The following is a 24,472-nucleotide window of genomic DNA, read 5'->3' as shown; positions in this document are numbered from 1 at the left end:
TGAAGAAGGTTTCAAATATATGGTGCGCGCGGGCTAACATACGGTACAACGTGAGTAAGCTTGCTTCAAACGAAAACAAATTCACAAAAAGCATGATCCTACGTGCCTTTAAAGGGGCCACGCGATGACATTTTGTGAGGAACACATAATTTCGTGCAACTTTCTACTCCTCTTAAATGTATGAAAACTATTTGACATTCCTTTTTGTTAAACTTTATTGAAAAGTGCACTTTTTTACACATTTCAAATTTCTTTTCCGGCGCTGGTTTTTTTATGGCTCTGTTGATGTGATGTCATTCTAGGAAGACACTGTTCAGTTAAACTTAAGGGGGTTTTCTGCTCAAATTGTGAACCCAAAAATTGCTCGTTGAAGACATTTTGTTAGTAGGGTTGCTCATTGAATGGCTTACTGCCATGTACGTACACGACAACAAAACACCAAAGAAAGGAACATTTACGACACCAAAATATCTATGATTATATTGGGGATTGGTGCTGAAATAGCTGTAACACTGAGGTTTCTGCACTGAATGACATCACAGTTTTGCTCATTTTCCGTATTAGCATAAAAGCCAAAAATGGCAAAACAAAAAAATGAAAATAAGGTTAAATCGGACACAAATTAAGGTGCATTTTCAGGGATTGCCTTTGCATTGCATGTGCCCCTTAAGCAATAGACTTCACATGTCCTTTATACATAACACAAACGTCGTGGGATTACAATCATCATAAAATATATCAAAAAAATATTTCTAATTTGGCTGCATGCGATTTGTGGATACCTTTACAAGGAGTAGTATACTCCACGACAAAGCAATCACGAAACAGCCGTTGCCACTCGACACGCTCAAGTAAAGACGAGGTTTATTATCATCTTTTTCACTGGCTCATTGTGATGTAGTGAGAGCTATTGATACTTGCGCCATATGGTGGGATATTCCACTTGTGCTCCTTGATGGAACACTACCCAAACTTGCGAGGATTATATATTTTTGCGTACCCTGTAATAATAATTATTGGCATCCTGCCAAAAAGCGGGGTATTTGAAAAGTAAAAAGATGGCTAGTTCTTGAAACTTCACGTTGACAGATACTTATATCATCGAATGTTATCTTATATGAGTTGCGATTTTTTTATTGCTGCAGATTGCGACAATTTTGGCGAGCATCATTTCGGGTCATGGGGAAGATGCATCGCTATTAGTTCCACTATCAAACCGTTGCCATGTGAACATACGTAATTACAGGGACCAGTTTCATAGAGCTGCTTAAGCACAAAACGTTTTGCTTAATAAAATCAGGTTACTGGCCAAAACTCCATGCAATTGTTATGCTAAGTAAACAACCGCTAAATACCAGTCACAAGCAATGTACATCGCATGGAGTTTTGGCCGGTAACCTAATTTTACTAAGCAATGTTTTTTTGTGCTTAAGCAAATTTTGTGCTTAAGCAGCTCTATGAAATTGGGCCCAGGAATCATCTTCCGTACACATAATGCCGCGGTGAACATCAAACCAAAACTGGTGAACTTTCGATATTGAGCTTAACTTATCAGTCATTATACCAAATATTGCAGCCATGTGGGCAACGAAATACATTGTACGTGTTGAAATTATGGCAATTTTCTACAACAGTGTACGTGTGCTGGTGCACACAGTCATGTGCGATGGACCGTTTAGAACTTGTGCGGGCTTTGTTGCAACAATAATACTGTGTACACCGTTTGCAAATTAGTTCCCTACGTGCGCGCACACTGCCCAGGTATTAATAAAATTAAACAGGTCTACCATGATTTTTAACAAAACGATTTCTACTGCATTCAGTGACGGGTACGTACACGCAGACTTTGTACCAAGCACGAAGGCTAGCCGACATCTGTGCGTTTGGTTGGCCCATTCATCAAACCACCTGTGGCGTAAAAATACCTATTGTCACGGCTTGTCTGGGTAAACTCTGAAGTGGCGTTGGAAATAAACTCACGCGAGTAGTCCGGAGAGTCATAGCATACATTGAACCTTTGCTGGAAGGCCAGGACGCCAGGTTTGTTTCTAAAACGGAGCGAGTGTTTGATTAGGAGCTGATGGAAATTAAAACTGGGGCGTTTGAGACTCTGATCATGTGAACTTGTCGCCTGGGCTTCATCCGCGCTTGGAAACCACTTCAGAAAAATTGTATATACGCGTGATTGTCGACGCGTTTGTTGTGGTACTTTGCTATCGTATGATGATGGACACTTACGTGGTACGTTGATAGTACATTCATTCCTCCATGGTTGATATGACTTTGTGAGTCTGTACGTGCATCAGTATGCAGTGAATATGCGGGTACTGTGGTCTTAGCTGTGTATGGTATTCTCATCGCAACGGCAAATTCTGACTAGCTAAAAGAAAACCTCTATGTAGCCATATTGCATATCTGAGCCGCAGAGTTGGGAAGTCCAACGATGAGTGACCGGGTGGGAAGCGCCGGGCACCTGTGCCGTAGCTTCTACGCTCGGCTCGCCCGGACCAGGCAGGTCCAACAGCCCGCCTCCAGGGGCGAGAACGGATGCTCCCCATCCCAGGAGGGGGCACGGTGTGTCCCCTTTAAACTTGCACGGTATGGCGTAGGGCACGGTGGATCTCTCGCGGTGGGTGTGTTCGTGATTGTCGGATATGTCGCCGCCGAGGTGACGGGCCCATCGGCACTGCTGAGCTTGGTGGTAGCTGCACTCGCATGTTTGATAACAGGTAGGTAAAGTTGACGTATACGTTACCCTTATAGTATTGGATAATTCAAAATAACGCTTTACCTTTTTGAAATTAAAGGTGTACATAAAATGTATTTACGTCATCTTTAGTGAGGGTTCTCCGATCAGTGCAGGGCACTGCTTTCCATGGAGGCCCTCAATATGAGAAATATGAGACCCATTATGTAGCACCTTTAAGGGTTACAAGGTGCTGTAACCCTTAAATGTATGTGACCTACACTGTATAGAGTGGCGTTGGGAGGAGACGGCTCTGGGTTCAACCCGTGGTTCTACTCCCTCTGAAAGGTCAAAGTGAAGATGACAGAAAAGTAGAAACTTAAGGAGATGAGCGGCAGTTGGTCCCTGGATATGTATCTATAACTTTGCGCATGCGCTTTGATTGTGACAGTAATAGACGCCTTGCATTTGACGACACATCAGAGGACAGGTGATGTTACTCTGTGATGATATGCACGACGGTATGTAGACAGTGTGTACTTTCATTTTCTGTGCATTTAAGGGGCTCCATGTAAATGCACCGTTGTGTCCCGTTTTTAACCTTATTTTCAAATTTCATTTTTGCCAATTTAATGTGCATTTTGGCTCCTTTTTGGTTTTTATGCCAATGCGTTTTTGCCAATTCGTGAGCAAAAGTGTGATGTAATTTCAGGCAGAACTTGAACTCAATGTTATAGCTATTTCAGCACAAAAACTTGCCAGATTTTTGGATATTTTGCTGTCTTAAATAGTTAAATTCTCTTTGGTGATTGTTTAAGTACATGACAGTAGGCCAAAGTTTTCTCACAAAATGTTTTCAATGAGCGAATTTTGGGTTCACAATAATTTGAACAGGAAACCCCTAAACTGAACAGTGTCTTCCTGAAATGACATCACAGCAACAGTGCCCTCATTTGTCTGGAAATGCATAGACAACTTGAAACGTTTAAAGAAGTGTACTTTTCAATAAGATGAAGCAAACATGGATGTCAAGTAGTTTTTGTACATTTTAAGAGGAGTAGATAGTTGCGCAAAATATGTCCCAAGTAAAATTCATGTCACAGCCCTTTAATAACAAAAGCTGCCCTCGGTAAGAGCGCACAGTGCCAGACGTCTATGGTTGCAGACCAGTAAATAAACTTCCATAGACCCCAATGGTAAATGCTCCCACTTCAGAAATTCGGGAAAAATACTCACAACTCTCCAAGGTGTTCGAGACACACATCAAATTAAAGCTTATTTCATCATCTTTCATTTTCTTTTCAATTTTCGGGGGGTCAACTGATGACTTTTAGGAGAAATTTCCATCCGAAGATGATCACCCCTGAAAATAGTCCTGAAGCCCATCGCCATGTTGAAAAACGATGCCTACACTCCATTGCAAAATAGAGCGCTTTAAGAGCCCAAATTTCATCCAAATTGAACGGAACTACAAGCTCACAGTCCTGTGCACGGCTTCCACCAATATTTTTTACAAACCCTCAAGTTCATGGCCCACAGCATGCTCAAATACTGAAGATTTTGAGGGCATGCAAATCGTGATTTGGCCGGCGTAGGCAATTTCGGACCGATTTACTGATCTGCAACCCTATAGACCTTATGCGTTCAGGCGGAGTCAGAGGGCAATCGTTTTGTAGCGCTGGGATAGGTATGAGTAAACCTTGTGTGCATTCATTGAAACTAAATTAAAGTAATAACCAACACCCTCAGAGGCACCTGCAACGAATAAGGCCTGTAGACATTATCATGTTGCAGCCATCTTGATTTTTCCAATTCAAATCAACGTAACCAAAGCGAGGCTGGAAGGAAAATAGTCTGGTTCCTTTTCGCACAAAACATTTACCACTCAGTACTGTTATTGCATACAGGGAACATAACTGAAATGGTTGCAGCATGATAAAGGTCTATACAATGCCACGTCCTGTAAAACAATAGACAATTGCTGTGGGCTGACTTCTGTTTCTAATACCACACCACAATATGGCAACTGTTTGGAATTGTGTCCTTTGCCTATTTTTATTTGGTTAATTGCCACTACACAAACAATACAAGCTGCTTATCTTTTCACAAATTTTCATCTCAATTTTCAGCGGCAGCAAACTTCAGTAAATGTATCGATTATACCTAAGCGGCTGTTCACATTTTCAAAGTCTTGTTTGTTTGAGATGGAAGTCATGTATAAAGTGGGTTTTTAACCATCGATCTAGAGACGAGGGATAATTAGGTACTGAACAAATATGAATTCAGCTCATAAAATAATATTCACAAACCAATATTCAATATAGTGATTAGTTGGAAAATGTTTACGATAAGAGTTGTAAAAAATATTTTAATTTTGTGTTAGCTCGTTTCTTTGTTGAATATAGGCCTAATACGGCAGATAGGTGACGGAATTGTGCCTAGATGATACAAGCATGACATTTGGCACACAGTCAGGTATGAGAAAGATATGTGGCTATAGGGCCATCGCAGATTTGTCCTTTGAAAAAAATATAGGTAGAACAACAAGCAGTGGCAGCCATTTTCAAAATTGCTTGTATTTCTACCCTTTTTTTCAAAGGACAAATCTGCGATGGCCCTACAGCCAAATATCTTTCTCATGACATACTCTGTCTGTGTGCCAAATGCCATGCTTTTATCATCTAGGCACAATTCCCCCAAATATGTCCCCTAAACTGCCCCACAAATAAGAGAAAATTGGAAAGTCCTATAGAAAATTTATATCAAAACACGACAGAAATAACAGCTATACAAAGTAAAATCATAAAGTTTATGCACATACGTGGGAATAAAAGATATGAACCGGTAAAAAAATATGAACCGGAACGAAATCACCCAGTGGGAGTAACACATTGGCAAATGCTGAACATTGAATCCCAGACCACATTTAGTTTTCAATAAATCTTATGCGAGGTCGTACCTGCATGGCTTATGTCCCGTGCGGACCTCGATGTGTATTCAAAAGTTGTGAAAGAACGGACCAGTAGCCGCCCCATGATTTCCTATATGAGAAGCCTTTAGGCCCCCCCCCCCCCCAAAAAAGTCTCCGGTTTCTGGTATGGAGCTTGCCCAAAAAGTGGTGCGGCGACGCGGCTTTTTTTTTTTTTTTAACTGATTTTTTTGCTTCAAATGTCGGCTGATGACTGCAAATGGTGCCCGACTAAACTTAGTGCAAATATATGGGAGTCCAGAGAGGCCACATAAAGCTTATTCTCGACCATAACCCAATCTAAAAACACGTTAAAATTGTGCAGCAGCAGGATTCCAGTCAAACCAGTGAGTTTGGCGGTTTTGAGACATCATCTCTCATTGAAAAAAAAACTGTTCCATTTTGCCGACGCGCATGGCTACGGCGACGCGCGCGCATACCAGAAACCGGAGACTTTTTTTTTTGGCTTTAAAGCTTTGATAACATGTCACGAAAAGGTCAAATCCGCTTAAAATGACTCTACTATTGTGAAAAACTGTTGTTGATTTGTTTGGTTAGAGGATTGCAATAAGCATTTCTTTTTCATTTCTTTTTCGTAAGGTTGAATCCGCTTAAAATGACTCTACTATTGTGAAAAACTACTGTTGATTTGTTTGGTTAGAGGATTGCAATAAGCATTTCTTTTTCATTTCTTTTTCGTAATACTGTATAGAGTTGATAGTGTATGAGGTAATTGCCATATAGCCGTAAACGCGACAGCAAAGCAGCTTTCAACATACTCCTTTTTGACACAAGATCTTTTAAAAATCTGATTTGAAATTCGCTTGTTCTTTTGTGATCGATCGGCAGTAAGCATTTCTTTATTCTTTTGCTGCGCCATAATGTCTCTTTCTTAGCCTTTCATACCGCTGGGCATGCAAGGCTAATCTTGCGATTCTTTCATTCAATTTGTTACGTAAAGCAAACGCGATCGTGGGTTTTTTTTTAATGAAACTTTCACATGATTAGTCGCGTAAGTCGTTTAGATGTGTGGGTATGCCATCAACTTTGCAGACAAATTCGAAGAAAATGTAATTCGTTTTTTTTTTTTATGGCGGTTACCCTTACAAGGCTTCAGTAGTCAGGTGTGGGAAAACAGTAAACATAAGAACATGTCTCGCCGCCTCAGTGCTTTGCCGTTTCACAGAACACTTGCTCAAACACTTACGCATGCGGTGCAGGTACCTCTGAGGTTATTCTCTGTTATACATGTATTTATATTTTACCAGCGGGATGCTTCGCGTGGCACCCGCTTTCTGGTTGGAGTCACGTAATAATGTTTACTTTGACCACAATTTGCATGTTGACCCCAAGTGGTCGTGGTAAGCTTGCTGAAGCAATTTTGCAACACTTTTCATCATCAACGTTATGTTTTGCGTAATAGCGATACGTTTTGGAGTGTTTTCACAGGGATAATGTAATATTGAACTTTTCAAAGTCTGAAAGAATTTTTTTTCAAAAAAAGCAAAAAATAAATAAATAAATTCACGTGCCAACCGTGACTTCAGAGGACAGTGAAATCGGAGCAGATGTATACAACCATGGAGCTATAAGATATTTAACCAGGCCTCTCCATTAACCCTTGTATTCTGTGTTTCCGCACACTCCTAAGGCCTTTACAAGTACAAACCGACTTCAGACAGACACCACAGACACCATGACAGACAGCAGACTGACCGACAGACAGACAGCGTAGGATTTACCGTGAATGCAAACCAAAAAGTTGAAGACGAAGTAGGAAATTTGTCAGTTTTAAAATCAAAATTGATCACATGTACATGAGTTTAAAATTTGCAACAGAATACTATATGGTGTGATATAAAATATGGATCGATACAACAACCCAAACAGATGTCATTACGGTGACTGCAACAGGTACCTGCTTATACACTTTGTTGAGCTGAATAGTTCTTATCTGCGTGCAACAGGTTGCAGTTTGCATGCATTTTCAATTTGTATGGCTTTATTGTGGGCGGGGATTGACGCGTACGCCATGTGCAGGATGATCTGTTAGATTTTGCTTTTGCAGGGACAAAAAAGTGATAGGGCCTACATCGTGTAATGGACCGATCCAGTAAGCTCCGCCCAGTGCGCGCGTGGGCAAATTAACACGTGCTCCTCTCCAATGCCACACTGCATTTTCCTTCCGCGCGCATCATACGCGCGTGCACGCATGTCGGACTTTAGTGCACGCACGTCGGACATAAATCACGGCTGTGATTGGTCAGAACACCATGGGGCGGTGCTTACTGGATCGGTCCATTGACCCTCAATGCCTTTGTTTTGTTGGGAAATGCATGAGTGAACCTTTCGTGCCTTCATTGTTATTGAATTAAAACAACAAATGATGTCCTTTAAAGGGAATATACATCATTTGCTTTTGCTGTAATTTTCAGAAATGGATGGAATTGGGGGGTTGCAAATATATAGCAAATATAGTTACACTGATTTTTTTGAGGTTTTGGGTTCGAAAATGCTATAAAAACCAAGAAAAACAATCATTTTCCTGTAGTCTGGTTCCCTGACTCCATATAAGAAGAAACAGAGCAGTTTACATGCATTGGGGAATTGTAAGGTCAGGGAACCAGTCTAGCTGGCTGGTACCCGTTCACAGGTGTGTAATCAATTGCAAAGAAAACGCGGAATAACTAATTATGAAAAAGTAGGAGCAGTTTTTTTTCTCCAACGCTGGTCGGCCGACCAGCGTTGGAAAAATACCATTTTTCTTGAAAATGTCAGCACACCAGGAGCCATGATATTACAGGATGCTGTAGACTGTCATTCCCTAACAATCCAGTATGGTATTTTGTGATAATTAATCATTTCGTTTTGTGATGTTTGCAAATGTTGTATCTTCCCTTTAAAATAACAAAAGATGCACTCTAAATGACTGCAACGCGTAAGGTCCATATGATTTTTTAAAAATAGTTTTTATTCTCTGGCAGGAGCTTCTACTTGTCACTTGGTGGTCGGTCGGTCGGTCTGTCTGTCCCCAAAAATTGACCAAAAACATTGGACCAAAAGTTGACCAAATGCCATGCCGTCGTCATATAGATGCACTCTTGCCGAAAGTTTTCGGAAGACCGGCTTTGTTTTGATCGATGCGCATGCATGCGCGTCCATTTTGCATAGGTCTGTCCCTGGGAAATTGATAAAAAAGTAGTCCCTAAGTTTCCCATAAAATATAAGTACCAAATGCTAATTTTAAAAAGCAAACAAACTAAATTAAAAAAACCAAAAATTGTTTCTAGCGATTCGTAAAGTTGTTTATGAACATTTAGTAAATGGAGGCACAATATGTGCAGTCATGTGGTATATAGCGTGTGATATAGCACGCTACATTTTATGGGAAACTTAGGGGAGTTATTAGGTTGGTCAATTTTTCGGGACAGACTAGCGCGATATTCGCGTGGGACGGCGACCCGAGCTTGTATGCACAATCATTTCATGCAATGCTTTCTTGCAAGACGGCCAGAGCTTATTGTGCACTCACACTTGTTTTTTTTTTATTCGGGGCACGAGCAGTTTTGTGTCGACTCATAGATCAAATTATTAATGGCAAAAATATGCCCGTTTCATAATTTGTAGACAATCTGCAGGGCACGTGATCAGTGTACAGTAAGGCCCCCTTCAATGGTGCACGCTATTGTACAAAGCAACTACCCCGTGATGGATTGTCTGAACAATAGCTAACACAATGCTTTCGTCATTGAAGGGGGCCTCCGTGATAGAATTGTTAGTGTGCTCAGATTGGTATATGGGTGGGCGCGGATGATCCGGGATTTTTTTGCATTGGCTTAACTATAGCTCCCATCAGACCTAATGTCTTGAAGCCCAATGGTTCTTAAGTATGGTGTGCTGAATGGTAACACATAGCAACCGATGAAAACTGGTGTGCAAATAAATAGATGTTTCCATCGGATGACGTAATCCGCCCTCACCTATTCGCGGTAGTATTTTCTAAAAGCACATCGTCAGACCCTACAATGGTGTTCAACGTAAAGATTGACCATAAAAAAATAGGTGTAGAGACCACATTTGTGCTATTACCATGTATAGTTTTTGAGATATTGTCAAAAGAGGGATTTTCGGTAATGACGGTGCTTTATTACGTCATTTCGGAGCTTAGGCCACGCCCTAGACCCGGCAGCAATGCATTTTTTTGTGATGTCCCTATGATACCCTCTCACCCTATGAGGTCGACTGCTTTTCGCATGAATACATGTCCTGGGCTCACACTTTAATAGTGCAGGTATACTATCCTCGCATAGTTATTTTGTTCGAAGAATAAACATTTTTGTATTTCGTTTCCTTTGGCATCAAAAATAAACTTAACCCAACTAAGCAAGCACTTGAAAAAAAGTCCGGTGAAAAATCGCCAGGCATCCTCACCTATATGGTGGTTTGAATTGGCACATCATAATAGACCTGCCACCATTTAAGTCATGTTCCCATACAGTATTGAATGATAATGTATTTTTATACAATAAGGAACCAGACTGTATTTCCTTCCAGCCTCGCTTTGGTTACTTTGAATTGAATGGGGGAAAAAAACAAGATGGCCGCAACATGATAATGGTCTATAGGCGCCGTCCACGGTCTTCAGTTATTAACAAAACTACCATCATCCGAACAAACATGGCCTAGTCTTTAACTACCAGCAAATAAACGGAAACGAATTAGCCCAGGGAAGCAGCATACTAGCTTATATTAACATTTCATAATTAACATCCTCCATCACCAATCTTTTACAGCCTGTATTTTTAGACTATAGTTTTGTGTAACGGTAGGCCTATGGCACTGCAGGGTGAGTAAAAAAAAAGGAAACCGAAATGGCAGGACCATTTTCCAAATAAAGTTCTGCATGTAGCACTTTCATAATCTAGGATATAAAATACAATTAATAAGCTTTCTTTTAGTACAAGAATCATTCCAATCACTCATGTACTTTTCAAGTTACGGAATTTTAAACACAACCACCGTTCGTTCTGTCCACGGATCACAAAGAGGTGTGTGTTCTTTCAGCAAAACGAAAACAATTCACACACATCCCTATAGCCCTGTGTGAATTGCTGTCGTTTTGCTGAAAGGAGATTTGTAAAAGTTAATAAGCCATCCACATGTCTTTGAGATTTAAATTTAAATTCATTGGGTTTTTATTAATGATTAATAAAGCATTGTTCATAGCTAGTTATTGATAACAAAATTGTTTCACAGTTAATTTGTTTTGTGTTTGATCAATTCTGTTTGTGATGTCTTCCTTTGTAACCACATTACTTATATTATTTACAAAACCTACAAGAATGAATAAATTATATCATTAAGACCATGTAGTGTAATCTTTAGATACATTTTGGTCACATTATTGTACACAAAGTTGTCTATTGATATACTGCCATAGAAAACCATAACATTTTCAAGATCCATGCGCAACTTGCATGAGAAAGTAAGCATGAAAATTAAATGTCCACATTATAATAATCACATAAAAAAGCATTACCAGAAATGGAATTTTCAAATGTCACTATGATAATGTCATTGGAAATATCATTATTTAATATAATATGCATGATTTGCCCTTGCTTTTCATGCAGCCAGACGCAACAGCTGTGCATCGCCGTCGCGCTATATTTAACAACTATGCCACCTTACCTCATATGTAAAAAAAAAAAAAAAAAAAAATGTAAAACAATCTATCAATTTCATATTTGCATTGCATCCACGGGGATGGATATCACTATGTTTTTTTTTAATAACAGAAGGAAAACATCTTTGTGTTGCCACACTCTGCTGGAATGTTTGCAACTTGCATAATTTATGTTATGGAATATATTGTGGTTATGAAAAATGTCACGGAAACACAGCCGTGTATGTCTTTTCAAGGCCGCATGCAGACGCACACCGCGCAGGGAATATAGGTAAACTATATGCCTCATATACATGGAATATGAAGCGCACTGAAAAATTGCCTGGGTTAATTGTACCAAAGCAGGGGTGAAAACTGCAACTACACGCATCTAAAATTGGGTTGTTCTTTATCCAATTGTTTGGGTTAGAATTTCTGTTAAATTCACCAAAACTTGTTGTCATACAGACAAAGTTAAATTTAGTCTGACCATGCACGCGTTTTGGTAGTAACAGAAATTCTAACCCGAACAATTGGGTAAGGAACAACCCAATTTTGTAGTTGCAGTTTTCATCTTTGTTTCGGTAAAATTAACCCAGGCAAGTTTTCAATGTGGGAATATATAGCCATGTCATTGTCTCATTCTGTGTCGCAAAGAACACGAGTTTTATGCATAAGATAACATGGAAAGGAAAACACCTCGAATCTGTTCAAATTCTCAGTTCACTTGAATTCATTTCAATACCACCAAAGTACAAGTGGGGTGCAGTGACATATTTTGACCCCGATTACAATGGCAGATTGGTCTGTCAACTGAATGTTTTCATCATAATAACATTTTGTGCTTGGAGTAGACATCACGTGACGTATAATACAGGTTAATTGATTTTCCCCGTATTTTTTACTGCCATATTGACGTCTCGTTGTTGTATGCCTTCGTGAAAACTGTGTTATATGCACAATTTTGCTTATGTTGCTGTAGTAGTCACTTTCAATAGACCATTATCATGTTGGGGTATTCTTGATTTTTGTTCCTATTCAAATCAACGTAACCAAAGCGAGGCTGGAAGGAAAAATAGTCTGGTTCCTTTTTGCACAAAAGAGCATTGTTATTCAGTACTGTTATTGGGAACTGGGAACATGACTGAAATGTGGGCAGCATGATAAAGGTCTATGACTACTGAGTAAACTTTATAATCTTACTTTTCGATCACTCTAGAAAAAAAGCCTCATATACCTCTTTATTTTAGGTTGAGTGTCAAAGCTGGTTTTAAAACTGCACGACGGGTTTGGCAAGATTGTTTGGGCCTAGCCATAACGGATTCCGTCAGTCTTACACTACACTGTGACAAAGAATTACACTGGCCCGGGGGAAAAGTAGTTTGGCCCACTTTCTTAAACCCAAAGTGTCACTTAAAATGTCATCTAAAGACGAAGCCACTGTATTTCCTTGACTAAATTTACGTCAGCACAGACCCTGAAAGTGAGCATCCATTAAATTCTTCGTTCAAATTTGAATCTTCCCGCCTTTTTATGTTGTGATGCAGGTTATTGTTACGCCGAGTACACATCGCACTATCCAACCCGATCCATGCCGGCCTCTACCTATCACTACATCTACATGCTGTCTGGTGAGTTCCCCGCCATTGTGGTAGGTTGGTGTCAAGTTCTCGTCTATCTCGCCGCCTCAGCGTTGCTAGGGAGAGCCGTCAGCTCCACATTCGATTACATCATCGGAAATCCGATCCAGAACTTCACTGATTACGCGCTTGAGGACACGGCTGCCTCGGCGTACGTCCAGGAACCAGACTTCTTAGCCTTCGGCGTGGTTGCCGTGGTGGCTTTGCTGGTGTCCGTCGGCGGGAAACCAGCGTCACTTTCCAACGCAATATTCAGCGTGGTGTCCTGCGTTGTGGTGTTGGCTCTCATAGTTTTGGCGGGAATCCAGCTGGCCAATCAGAGCTTTCCACTGACGGCCAACATCTTTCCAGAGGGACACAAAGGGGTAAGAGGAATACCTTATTCGTTATTCGTTAATCATGCAGTGGTGTTCATTTTTCTTTCTTTTTTAGTATGGAAATAAATAACAACATCGTGATCACAAAGAATGACCGCAAGGATATATATATTTATCGATTTATGAAATAATAAATATACTTATAATTATATGCTTCTAGTTTACCTGCCCAACTTAGAATTGCAAAGTCTGAAATCACGCCCATAGGGCCTAACCAGCTCCCAAAAAGTTTCCAATCAGAACTTATACCAAAACTAAAAAAGGAAACACCAACTCAAAACGATCAAAATCATAATTATAAAGCAAGAAAACTGATTCAAAAAATGCTTTTTTTGTATATTGAATCACCACAACACAGGACACCAGGCGTACATGAGTTTATTGCATTTTGATGTGCCTCAGTGTCAAAAATGATGGCATCATCTTGAACCTGTTACATGTCGTCTTGCATTGACCCCTATTTTAGGTCATCTTCAATTTCCGACTTAGCTATAGATGAGTTTTCGTTTAAATAGAGTTCAGTGTAATTGGTTATCTCTGTAAGTACGAAAACTATAATATCATACTCAAAAGGACCATCATTATCAAAATTGTTATCGACAGAATGTTTATGGTTTTGTGTTTGCACAAACGTGGCTGTGCATAATTAAGAACGGCCTTCACCTTAGCTCGTCCTTTTTTATTACAAAACTCTGCGGTTCCTTGCTGGAAACCAGGCTGTTGAAATTTCCTGGCAACTTTCCAACCTCCAGTTTGTCAAATTATTATGCCCGCATAGCTGTTGATTGAATATGTCCCTTACCATATCAGTAGGCAAAAAAACAAAACAAAATTCAAATCAAATTCAATGCATGCCGAAAGTTCGTAAGATGTAACTGTAGCACTCTGAGAGCGCAATCATGCGCCAAGGTTAAACAATTTCCCGCAATATAGTCAGTACACCCAAAAGAAATACTCACATAAATGGTGAAGAATCTTTTTAAAAAATCCTGGATCCAGACACAGATCCAGATCACTTCCAAAATGTAATGGATTTGTACTTGTACCAAGGACCACCCCTAAAACAAGTTTGCAATCAAATCAGTCCAAAACTTTTTGAGTTATCTTGTTAACAGATAAACCAACCAACAAACTGACCAACCAACAAACTAACCAAATCCGATGAAAACATAAACTCCTTGGTGGAGGTAATAAAACTTACCTTTAGTTTTTCTCGGGGGGCGGGGGCGGGGGTGGGGGCGCAAGCATCACTGATCCAGACGGGTCGATGATCAACACACTCATTTGGTTTAGCATACAGCTCGCAAGCCGCTGTGAGATCACTTAATGCTCCAAAGGTCATGTGGAATCATGATTGCAATATTTATAATTATTGACCTTAAGCTTTTCCATTAAAACATTTAATGAATAACTGAGAGAAACATGCCCGCATTTCCAACAACTTAATTATTTCGAATATTAGAATACATCTAACAGATGTGGACGCTGTAAAGCTATTTTCTCTCTCTTGGCAGGTGTTCCGCGGAGCAGCCATTTTCATTTTTCTCTTCAGTAGTTATGACGTCATTTCAACGTCATCTAAAAGCTCGGGGTCGTCCTCGTTCCACATCGCGCACGCCCTGGCCATCTCGTCCATAATAAACTTAGTGTTCTACTTGGTGCTGGCCATGTTTTTCCTCTTGGCGGCGCCCTTTCCCTGGAGGAGCGGGAACCCGTTTTTGACGAGACTCTTCGGCACGCATTGGGGGGACTGGGCCAAGTACACCGTCGGGATAAGTGCAATAGTCTGTCTGGGCTCCGCCCTGTTCAATAACATGTGTTCGCTGGTGTACAGCGTCTTCCTGCTGGGAAACGACGGACTTGTTTTTCGTTTCCTTGGCAAACTAGTCTCCAGACTCCAGTCGCCATTTTTGTCGGCCGCCATCTTTGGGATCATCTGCGGAGCGATCGCCATCGCAGTGGAACAAGAGACGCTCCTGGAGCTAATGGCACTTGGCCTGTTGGCGAAACAACTCATCGTCTGCGCATGCACTCTTTCCCACCGGTTCCAAAAGATCAAGTTGGATGTCAATGAAAACATCAATCTGGAGGACATCTTGAAAAACGGTCAGGTGACCAACCCGGGAACGCAGGAGGGGAGAAAGCCCGTGTTGAGCAACGGCGGCCCGCGTCACCATACCAAACGCAAGACAAAGCAAACACCTCAGAATGAAGAACAATCAAACGCGGATGGGAAGACCGAGGAAGACGCTTCCTCGCCCGCGGTGGTCGACGCCTCGCAGACCAACGGGAAATCGGTGCGATTCCGGGACGAGACATCAGACAGCTCCGGCGCCTCGGACATCGAGGAAACAGACATCGACGCCATTGTGGAGGAATACCAAGACAGGCTTCGCGTGGCGTCTATCAAACACTTAGAGAATCCTCACAACGGCCGCCGCATATTGAAAGGTCCGACAGTATTCACCTCCAACATGGCGGCTGGGTTTTCCGTTCTGGTATGCCTCTGGACAGCTGTCCTGGCCGCCATTTTGACCCAACGCGTACCCTACATGCCATCCGTGGAACCCTGGACCATCTCTGGTTTGTTCGTCTTCTTTGTCGTCGTTGTTGTTTGTCTGTTGGTGATTGTTACGCAGCCACGCCGGGAGGTGAAGCCGGTGTTCATGACGTCACTGTTCCCCCTGCTGCCGTTTTTAGGGATCGCAGCGAATGTTGGTCTGCTGTTCTTTCTGTGTGCTGAGGCATGGATTGTCTTCATGGTGTGGCTCACCCTTGGTAAGTAAGATGGAATTAAAGATGTAGACAATTAGAAGTCAGTAATGATGTGGCCAAAGGCCCGTTCCAATTGACACGTTGTAAAAATCTTATCGACCTTTCTTTTGTCAACCTGTGGTTGACTATTTTTTTGCGAACCATGGGTTGGCAAACCACGTTGCAAAAAGAAATTAAGAATTGTTATAAAAATGTTTCCAAACATTATCAGTTGGATTGTTAAAAATACAAAATAACCAACACACGCTATCAAAGACTTAATAAAGAAATTGCCTCAATCTTACATAACGGGGGTGTCAATATGCAATTTTTGGCCAAATCTGTTGCCAACCATGGCTATAAAGCTATGCCCTCATGTGGCAAACCATACAAAAATGGCCCTCTTTGTTTCCAAACGATCGAAAGAACGGTCCCTTGGTAGGAGCATTGACTGCGCGAGTGCAACCTGCGCGCTAGCGTGTTACCACCGTAATACTGGCTACCAATAATTATGATATCCAGAGTAGTCTATTATTAGCTGTCTGAACCATTAACAGCCAACTCAATCCAAATTCAACCAAATTCGCCACAGTTCATCTAAAATGCTTTTCATATTAGGGATACCTGCTTTATCCGAGGTACAGAAACGGCTTTACTTTTGTATGCCTATGTTAAATGTGGTATCATTAACGAACAAAACGTACCAATAATTATGATATCCAGAGTAGTCTATTATTAGCTGTCTGAACCATTAACAGCCAACTCTGTCCAAATTCAACCAAATTCGCCACAGCTCATCAAAAACGCCTTTCATATTTGGGATAACTGCTTTATCCGAGGTACAGAAACGGTTTTACTTTTGCATGCCTTTGTTAAATGTGGTATCATTAACGAACAAAACGCAATTGTGACAGCCAACCTACCCAACTTTAACTTTCATTATGCATCTATACCTAATCCATATGAAATTGAACCATAAGAAGCCAAGCTAAACCTTCTCTAAAAAAAAATACCATGACCTCATTCGAGCCAGCACAACTCAACTCCCCCATCAAAAGCTTTTTCATTGAACCCATCCTACTTACTGGAGCTCGACGGACCATTTCTAATTACTATAACAGGTGTCACGAAAACCTTAAGCTGTGAAAATGCACGTAGAGCTGTATTAACTATTGACGGGCTTGTTTACATGTGGGTCATCGTGTATTCTGTACATAAAAAGGTCAATGTCACAAAATGCAAGCGTACGTGTGGCTCAGGCCAAATCATGTATACTAAAAAAAAACACCAAAGGTTAATTGGTTCATCCATAGCTGATAATCGATACCGACCTTTTATGACTTTATCGATTCACAAGATCAACAAAATCAATCCATGGGGTTAAAATACAGTAATGCATTGTTGGAAAACTTCGGTTAATACCATTGTCGTAGCAGCTAATTATAGTTCGATGCAGCTAAAAATAATCTGTGATTGGTGAACATTTGTGAGTTACAACACAGTGCGAAAAAGCATTTCAGAGGCAAAACCAATGATATTTGCATATTATTAGCTGATTTGAAAATTCATGTTTTTGGAAATTAATAATGACATGTTAAGCAACTCCACTCATCACTTAGACTTCATTTACGTATCATTAACTATTTATTTTAATCGAAAAACTAATATCACTCGATGTTATTATTTAACCCGATATAAATACTGAATGCAGTACATTCTGATATTGTGATTGCGTGGGAATAATCAACAACCAATTTAACATATTTTCAATGGCATTGCAACACAAGTACATGCCGAGCCTACATCATTGCATTCAATAATATTGTGTTGCAATGCCCATTGAAAATCTCGCTAAGTGCAACTTTTAGTTTTTGGGTTTCAGGAGTTTCAGCGCTTGCTCTCTCGTTATTTCTTACACAGTGTTCCCAAGTGAGGTATCAAATTGAACCGGAATGTTTCCGTGACAGAACGTATATTTCGGATTTTGTGTTCACCGAGAAATGTCCAAACAAGGATGATTATAAAACTGCTTAGTTTCTTTTTGTGCCAGTTATGGATCGATTGCATTCAGAAGCCATCTTTGAGGTTCTCCCTTGTTAACTAACTCCCTACTGTGTTTTACTAAGTAGAGGACCAAGTCCGCCAAAATCTATCACTCATCCTGCTTCCAATACATGACATAAAGTATTCCACCACTGAAGTATACTGGTGGATATTGATGGACTTAATTAACACATGGCTTATGACAACAGCAGCACAGGATACTAGGCATCTTTGCTCATTTTCCTATACCAATCTGATTCGCCTAGCACTGCTTCAGGCCTCCAAGCCTAAGTTCATCAGACTCCATCAATTTTAAGTCAAACCAGGCCTGCAGGACCAAGTCCCCAAAATCCACCAAAATGGGGGATGGATTTTGATGGAGTTGGGGGAGGTTAGGCTTAATTCATTAACAACGAAGGCTCAATTGAACTATCACCGTTTGCGAGTTAGCCACGCCTCTTAGATTAGACAACCTTATGGAATTTTGTTTGTCACAGATTTGTTTTGTTTTGTCACACGCGTTCTGCGTCCATTTTGTATATCATGTAAATGGACAATATTTCACAAGCTGCGTTGACGCGATTCTAACGCGATTCTAACGCGATTCTAACACGATTCTAACGCGATAGGTCAATAGGCCAACTGTCTTGTGCGTATCCCTGTTGAACAAAAGCACACACCTCAAAGATGGCCGCAGTGCAAACGATCTATAGCTTAAGCAGTGCTAATATAGAGCTTTATACCAATGGTCCCAACTCCCAAAGCGCTCCACGTTATTTTATTGCCCCTGTTCATCAGGACAAGAGATCGATTTTCTGCATCAGTTCGACATCAGCTAAACGTGTTTGCTCTACACCTGGGGAGGGAGGCAATTGCTGTAAAGTCTCTTGCTCAAGAACACAAACATCGTAATCCCTGTCAGGTTTCAATCCTAGCTGCGACTAAATTGCAGTTGAAATGAAATTTTTATTTTTGTCACAAACTCTGTTTTAGCAGTGTGTATACAGTGTTCAAGGAATTACATAATGGAGGGCAGTACCCAATAAGAAGAAAATTCAATACTGATTTCTCGCCCCCTGTGTGTAGGTCTGTGTGTGTACTTCTGTTACGGTATTTGTCACAGCGTAGAGGCCAGGAGATACTACTGCCGGCTGCCCGAGGAGGAACGCATCCTACTGCCGTCCATTCCCGAACAGGCCATGCACCAGGAATTCGTAAACGGGCAGACACCCAAACGCCAGAACATTGGCTACCAAGATTTTCACGAGACACCGTAGCCATGGCGACGCTGGTCTGGTGCCCTGACGTCTAACACGTTGGGATGCATGGCTCGAGGAGGAACGCATCCTATACAGGCCATGCATCAGGAATTCGTAAACGGGCAGATATCAAGAGACAGAACTTAAAAAGGTTGGGTGGTTCGACCACATCATTTTCAGTTCTTACAGAAATACTTACGTTCTTCCAATAAGTTTTTTTTTGGTCTGCCTCGAATTCATAATAACTGTTGCCAGTACGTTATTTTTTTGGTCCTATTTTAGTGTTTGAATTGGCTTGAGTTTGCATCATTTTTAGTTTTGCGCAAAGCAACTTTTAATTAATTTATTCTTCAAATAGCATAATATTCTTTCACCGGAGTTCACGCATTATTTATTTATTTATGCACTGTTTAGTTTTGCGTTGATACTAAGCCACTTTAAAATGGATTTTCAATTTATGCACGTTGTACAATATTATGCACCACAGATCTTCCATTCATTTTTTTTTAATATTCATTTTTTTTTATATTCTGTGTTGAATTCTTTGTTCGCATTTTCATTGAGTTTTGAGAAAAATAGAAGCGTTCTCATCAGTCGTGCCTTCTCAATTTCTTTTTTATGAAACGGTTCTTCACGCATCGGTGGACAAGCTTTCTAAAATTCTAAAATTGGGGTGACGAAATTGAATTGGCTGTGCGTTTCACTTTGAATTGTGAAAACAAATATTTTAAATTCAAGTTATCATTTCTTCTATTTGTACCAGCAAGCTTGGGGTGTATTTGGACATTTTGGCATTAAGTGCACATGTACATACAATTTAAATAAAGAAATCTTCGTTTAAACCCTTTACAAAAAAATCTTTAAAAGGAATTGTTTTTATATTTTAGATATATAAATGTAAAGAAGAGTATAAATTGTACATAATTACAAAGAGATATACATTCCCCTATAATAAATTAATAATGATTTTTTTTTTAAGAAATGATTTACATCGAATTGATTTTTACATCGAAGTGATGTAGAATATGCCGGGCTTTCTAAAATTATATAGTTTATAGCGAATCATTGACCAATCAGTCAGTCAGTCAATCAATCAATCGGTCATCGATAGTAATGGACCGATCCAGTAAGCCCCTCCCACTGCGCACGTGGCAAATTAATAACACGTGCTCCTCTCCAATGCCACACTGCATTTTCCTGCTCGCGCATACGCGCGCGTGCACGCATGTCGGACATAAATCACGGCTGTGATTGGTCAGAATACCATGGGGCGGTGCTTACTGGATCGGTCCATTGATCCATAACATTTAAGCTCTTGACATCTTTTTGTACGTTGTATAATCCCGTTCAATTAATTATTTATTTGATAACTTCTCAGGTTTCTTTGACTTTTAGTGCACCACCAGAGTTATCAGACATGTTGAATTATGTTTGGTTTTGTTTTGTTTTCTTACGAAATTTGTATTTCATTTGGAACTTTTTTGAAGCTTGTCTCCCTCCTACTTTTGTTCGAGGCAACGAATCTTTTGTTGTTTAGGATTTGAAATAGATTTTTACTCTTAGCAGTATTAATTACAGTTTTGTTCAGATTTAGTATTAACCCTAGAAGAGCCGGGGCACAATCCAACCCAGATGTCCTCATTGGAGAAGTTGTGAAGCTAATTTTATAAAAAAAACAAATCGGACGTAGCATTTGCGGAAACAAAGTTACATTTTCGACACAGGTACCGCTTATATATTGACGTAAGAAAAGGCAGTAATTCAGGGATGCGTGGTATATATAATTACCAAATTCAGCTTCGGCCGATTGAGGTAAAACTCTCATCCGTATATATATTCAGCTTGAAAATTTCTTCTAGGCAACAAAATTTCATAAAAATGTGTCATTGTGTATCTGTGGTGGGGGATGCGCCCCTCCTTACCGGCTGTGAGATGCCCCTCCCCACCCCCCAGCTCTTTTATATATAGACGAATCCAGATGCGTGCTTGTTGTGCACACACGAGGCCCCCTTCAATGGCGAAAGCATTGTGCCAGCAAGAGGTACCTCCCTATTGCGGATATCTGAACAACAGCTAACACAGTGCATTCGCCATTTAAGGGATTATACATCATTTGCTTTAGCTGTAATTTTCAGAATGGATGGATTTGGGGGGTCGGTAATATATAGCAAATGTTAAACCTACTTTTTTGACGTTTTGGGTTCGTAGATGCCATAAAAACCAAGAAAAGCAATCATTTTCCTGTAGTCTGGTTCCCGGACTCCATTTAAGATGAAACAGAGCAATTTATAGAGATTGGGGAATTGTAAAATCAGGGAACCAGTCTAGCTGGCTTGTTCATAGGTGTGTAATCGATCACAAACAAATGCGGACTAACTAAATATGGTCAAACGGGGCCAGTATTTGAAAAAAGCCAGTTTTATTTCCAACGCTGGTCGGCCGACCAGCGTTGGAAATTAATGCAAAAATACTACTTTTCAGTAGTATACCAGGTGCCATGAGTTTACAGGATGCTTAAGACTGTCATTCACTAACATTCCAGTATTTCAAAATAATTTGATAGTTTTATTTTGTTATGTTTGCAAATGTTGTATATTCCCTTTAACTTGAGGGGGCCTTCGTGATAGAATTGACATCGTGCCCGGATTGGTCTATAGGGTGAATTGTACAGTAACCTTTTGTAAGAAAAAAAATTGTTGCATTGTGTTTGAACTATTTATCGTCACGTTCCGCCGCCGGCTATAGCCGGGCTATCAGCTTCGGTCCAAAAAGTGAGCCACCGGTATCAAATGATCGAAAAGAGCAATGTTCATAGCGATTTTTGGCAAGGTAAACACATCTAGAATCGGAAAAGTATAGCTTTTGTAGTGTAAGCGGTGGTAGTTTTTTTGGGTGTCATCACTTTAAAAAAAAAATTCCAAAATGGCCGCCAATATGCTTGAACTGGATTAATTATATGTGGTAACAAGCTTGTTTTGGCTGCCATTTTTTTTCTAAAACAAGTGATATAGCACCCAAAAAGCTGCAACACCTGCGACGCTATCTCATATTTTCCAACTACAGTACAGGGGTGCATACCTGGCCAAAAACCACAATGACCATTATTCCCCTCATTTGATACCGACCAAACCCCCAGGCTGATGGCCTACCTTGTTCACACTCTAATACTATCTGCTATAAATTCAGCAATCAGAAAATAATGTTCCATTTGTTTGTTTATTTGTTATTTTTTTAAACAGGGAGTTCATCAAAAGTGCAAGTCTCAAAAACTGAACCGTGTTGTTAGCGCTGTGGTAAAAAAAAATCCAACAGAGGGCGCTGTTCGTATGAACAGGTGGCGTATTTGTCTTTTGTGGCACAGAATCTCCAGGTCTCTGGAATGTCGATACGTGGGTGGCCTAGAGTAATTAACAGAATTCAGTCCATATGGTGGGATAGATAATGGTGCAAATATTCATGCCTACGTTCACAATCATTTATTAATCCGTGGGTCGAGCCTCTGCCCGCCCACACGCATACCCTGGACATGATTCTGTGCCACATCAGAAAACAGGATTTTTCAAAAAGTATTTATGAGCAAGAAGCTGTGTTGCCAGTGACTCATTTTGGAAATACATCACGTGACTTAATATAATCACCCACAACAAAATGTACGCCGCGTTTGATTCGCACGTGAAATCACGCGATGTGCTTCCAAATATGGCTGTTGACGAAAACATTCCGATGCTGGTTTTTCGTTCTCTTTTGTTACGGTTTTACAATCATTAATTCCTCTGGGAGTTTTTGTTATGAAAAAGAGGACTTATTTCTGTCCTGCCTTTTTTGTGTATTATGCTGAGAGTTTGCTGTGTATTTTTGTAATTGTGGAAAAACAATATTGAGAGGGAGCTGTTTCATCTGTGAAATGTTGTGCTCTGCGTATATGGATGTAAATTTTCGATGCAGTGAATCATGGAGCTATAAAAAGGATATGAGTGAATCATGGAAAAAAACAGACGATGTATTCAAGTGGTTTTGTAGTGGGCACAGCACAATCTAGGCTAAACATATGGCCGACATGTCACAACTCTCATGCTAAACACGCCTCGTTGATGATAATAAGCATCAAGCCCGTTTCATACTTCATTGCGAATGCGAATGCGAAGCGAATTTGACGTACGTTCGCTGCGAAATTCGCCCGAGTTGAAATGTGTTCAACGTTTACGAATTCGCAGCGCGAATACTTGCCATGACGTCCCAAATTCGCGTTCGCTTTCGTGCCGAGTATGAACCGGGCTTGATGCACTACGTAGATCAAGAGTAGGTCATGAAAAGATTATTAACTCATGAATAATTACGTCTATTATGGCACATTCCGATTGCGCTACTTCGGCCAAGGTTGCCAATTTCTATCATTACATTCAGAATGAATAGCGCCCTCTTAGTAACCCATTCCAGTCTGCGTTTTGCTGTTTTGAAATTTGCACAGCTTGTTAATTATAGCCTGCTTGTGTAGAATAAACCGCACACACACGCACAGTATAAACTATTCTAAAGGTGCTAGGGGCATTATGTTTTTGTTTTCATATCTGGAATAAACGATGGCATTTGCTCTATTTGGAGCGAAAATGGTTTGTTCCTTCGTTTTGTTTTGTATTATACATTTATTGCTGTTATTGACAAACTTTGATACGTTTATTGTGTATTTGTGTTGCCCTTTTTGATCAGGCATTGTGTACGTTCTGTTTGACGCGATCGTGTATTATGTCCCAATAGAAAAGGGTATAACTACGTCTCTATTTGTACTTCAAAGAATTTTTTTCTTTTCATTTTGTAGGAAAAAGTGTGGCCAAATTTGATTGTCGACAAAAATCTATCGGACCCAGACAAAAAAAGAGATCAATTTGGTTTCAGAAATTAAACCTAGAAAATATGAACGTACCCACGGTTCGCGTCAGTTACTGGACTAAACATGTTTTTAGTTACAACTCGAAACAGTGCATTGGCATTTCGGTTACTCATATCGTATAATGACAAGCCAAAAGATGATTAATTCAGAACTTATGAATATTTTACTGAGGTTGCTATGGCATGATAAATA

The 24,472-nt window shown here is 40.3% G+C and overlaps 1 protein-coding gene across 1 annotated transcript; it reads left to right on the top strand.

Annotated features, from left to right (window-relative positions):
- Positions 1–1,758: 1,758 nt before the first annotated feature.
- LOC119745758 (cationic amino acid transporter 4-like) lies at positions 1,759–19,491 on the top strand. The gene is made up of 4 exons (XM_038222346.1): positions 1,759–2,729; positions 12,867–13,324; positions 14,851–16,114; positions 19,220–19,491. Exons 1-4 carry the CDS (start codon positions 2,444–2,446, stop codon positions 19,408–19,410), a joined length of 2,199 nt encoding a protein of 732 aa, XP_038078274.1. The 5' UTR covers positions 1,759–2,443; the 3' UTR covers positions 19,411–19,491.
- The last annotated feature ends 4,981 nt before the right edge of the window (positions 19,492–24,472 follow it).

This window comes from Patiria miniata, unplaced genomic scaffold, assembly GCF_015706575.1.
Source record: "Patiria miniata isolate m_02_andy unplaced genomic scaffold, ASM1570657v1 HiC_scaffold_7, whole genome shotgun sequence".
NCBI classification, from domain to species: Eukaryota; Metazoa; Echinodermata; class Asteroidea; order Valvatida; family Asterinidae; genus Patiria; species Patiria miniata.
Note: the sequence above shows the minus strand (reverse complement) of the source record. Positions and strands in the feature narration are given on the sequence as shown.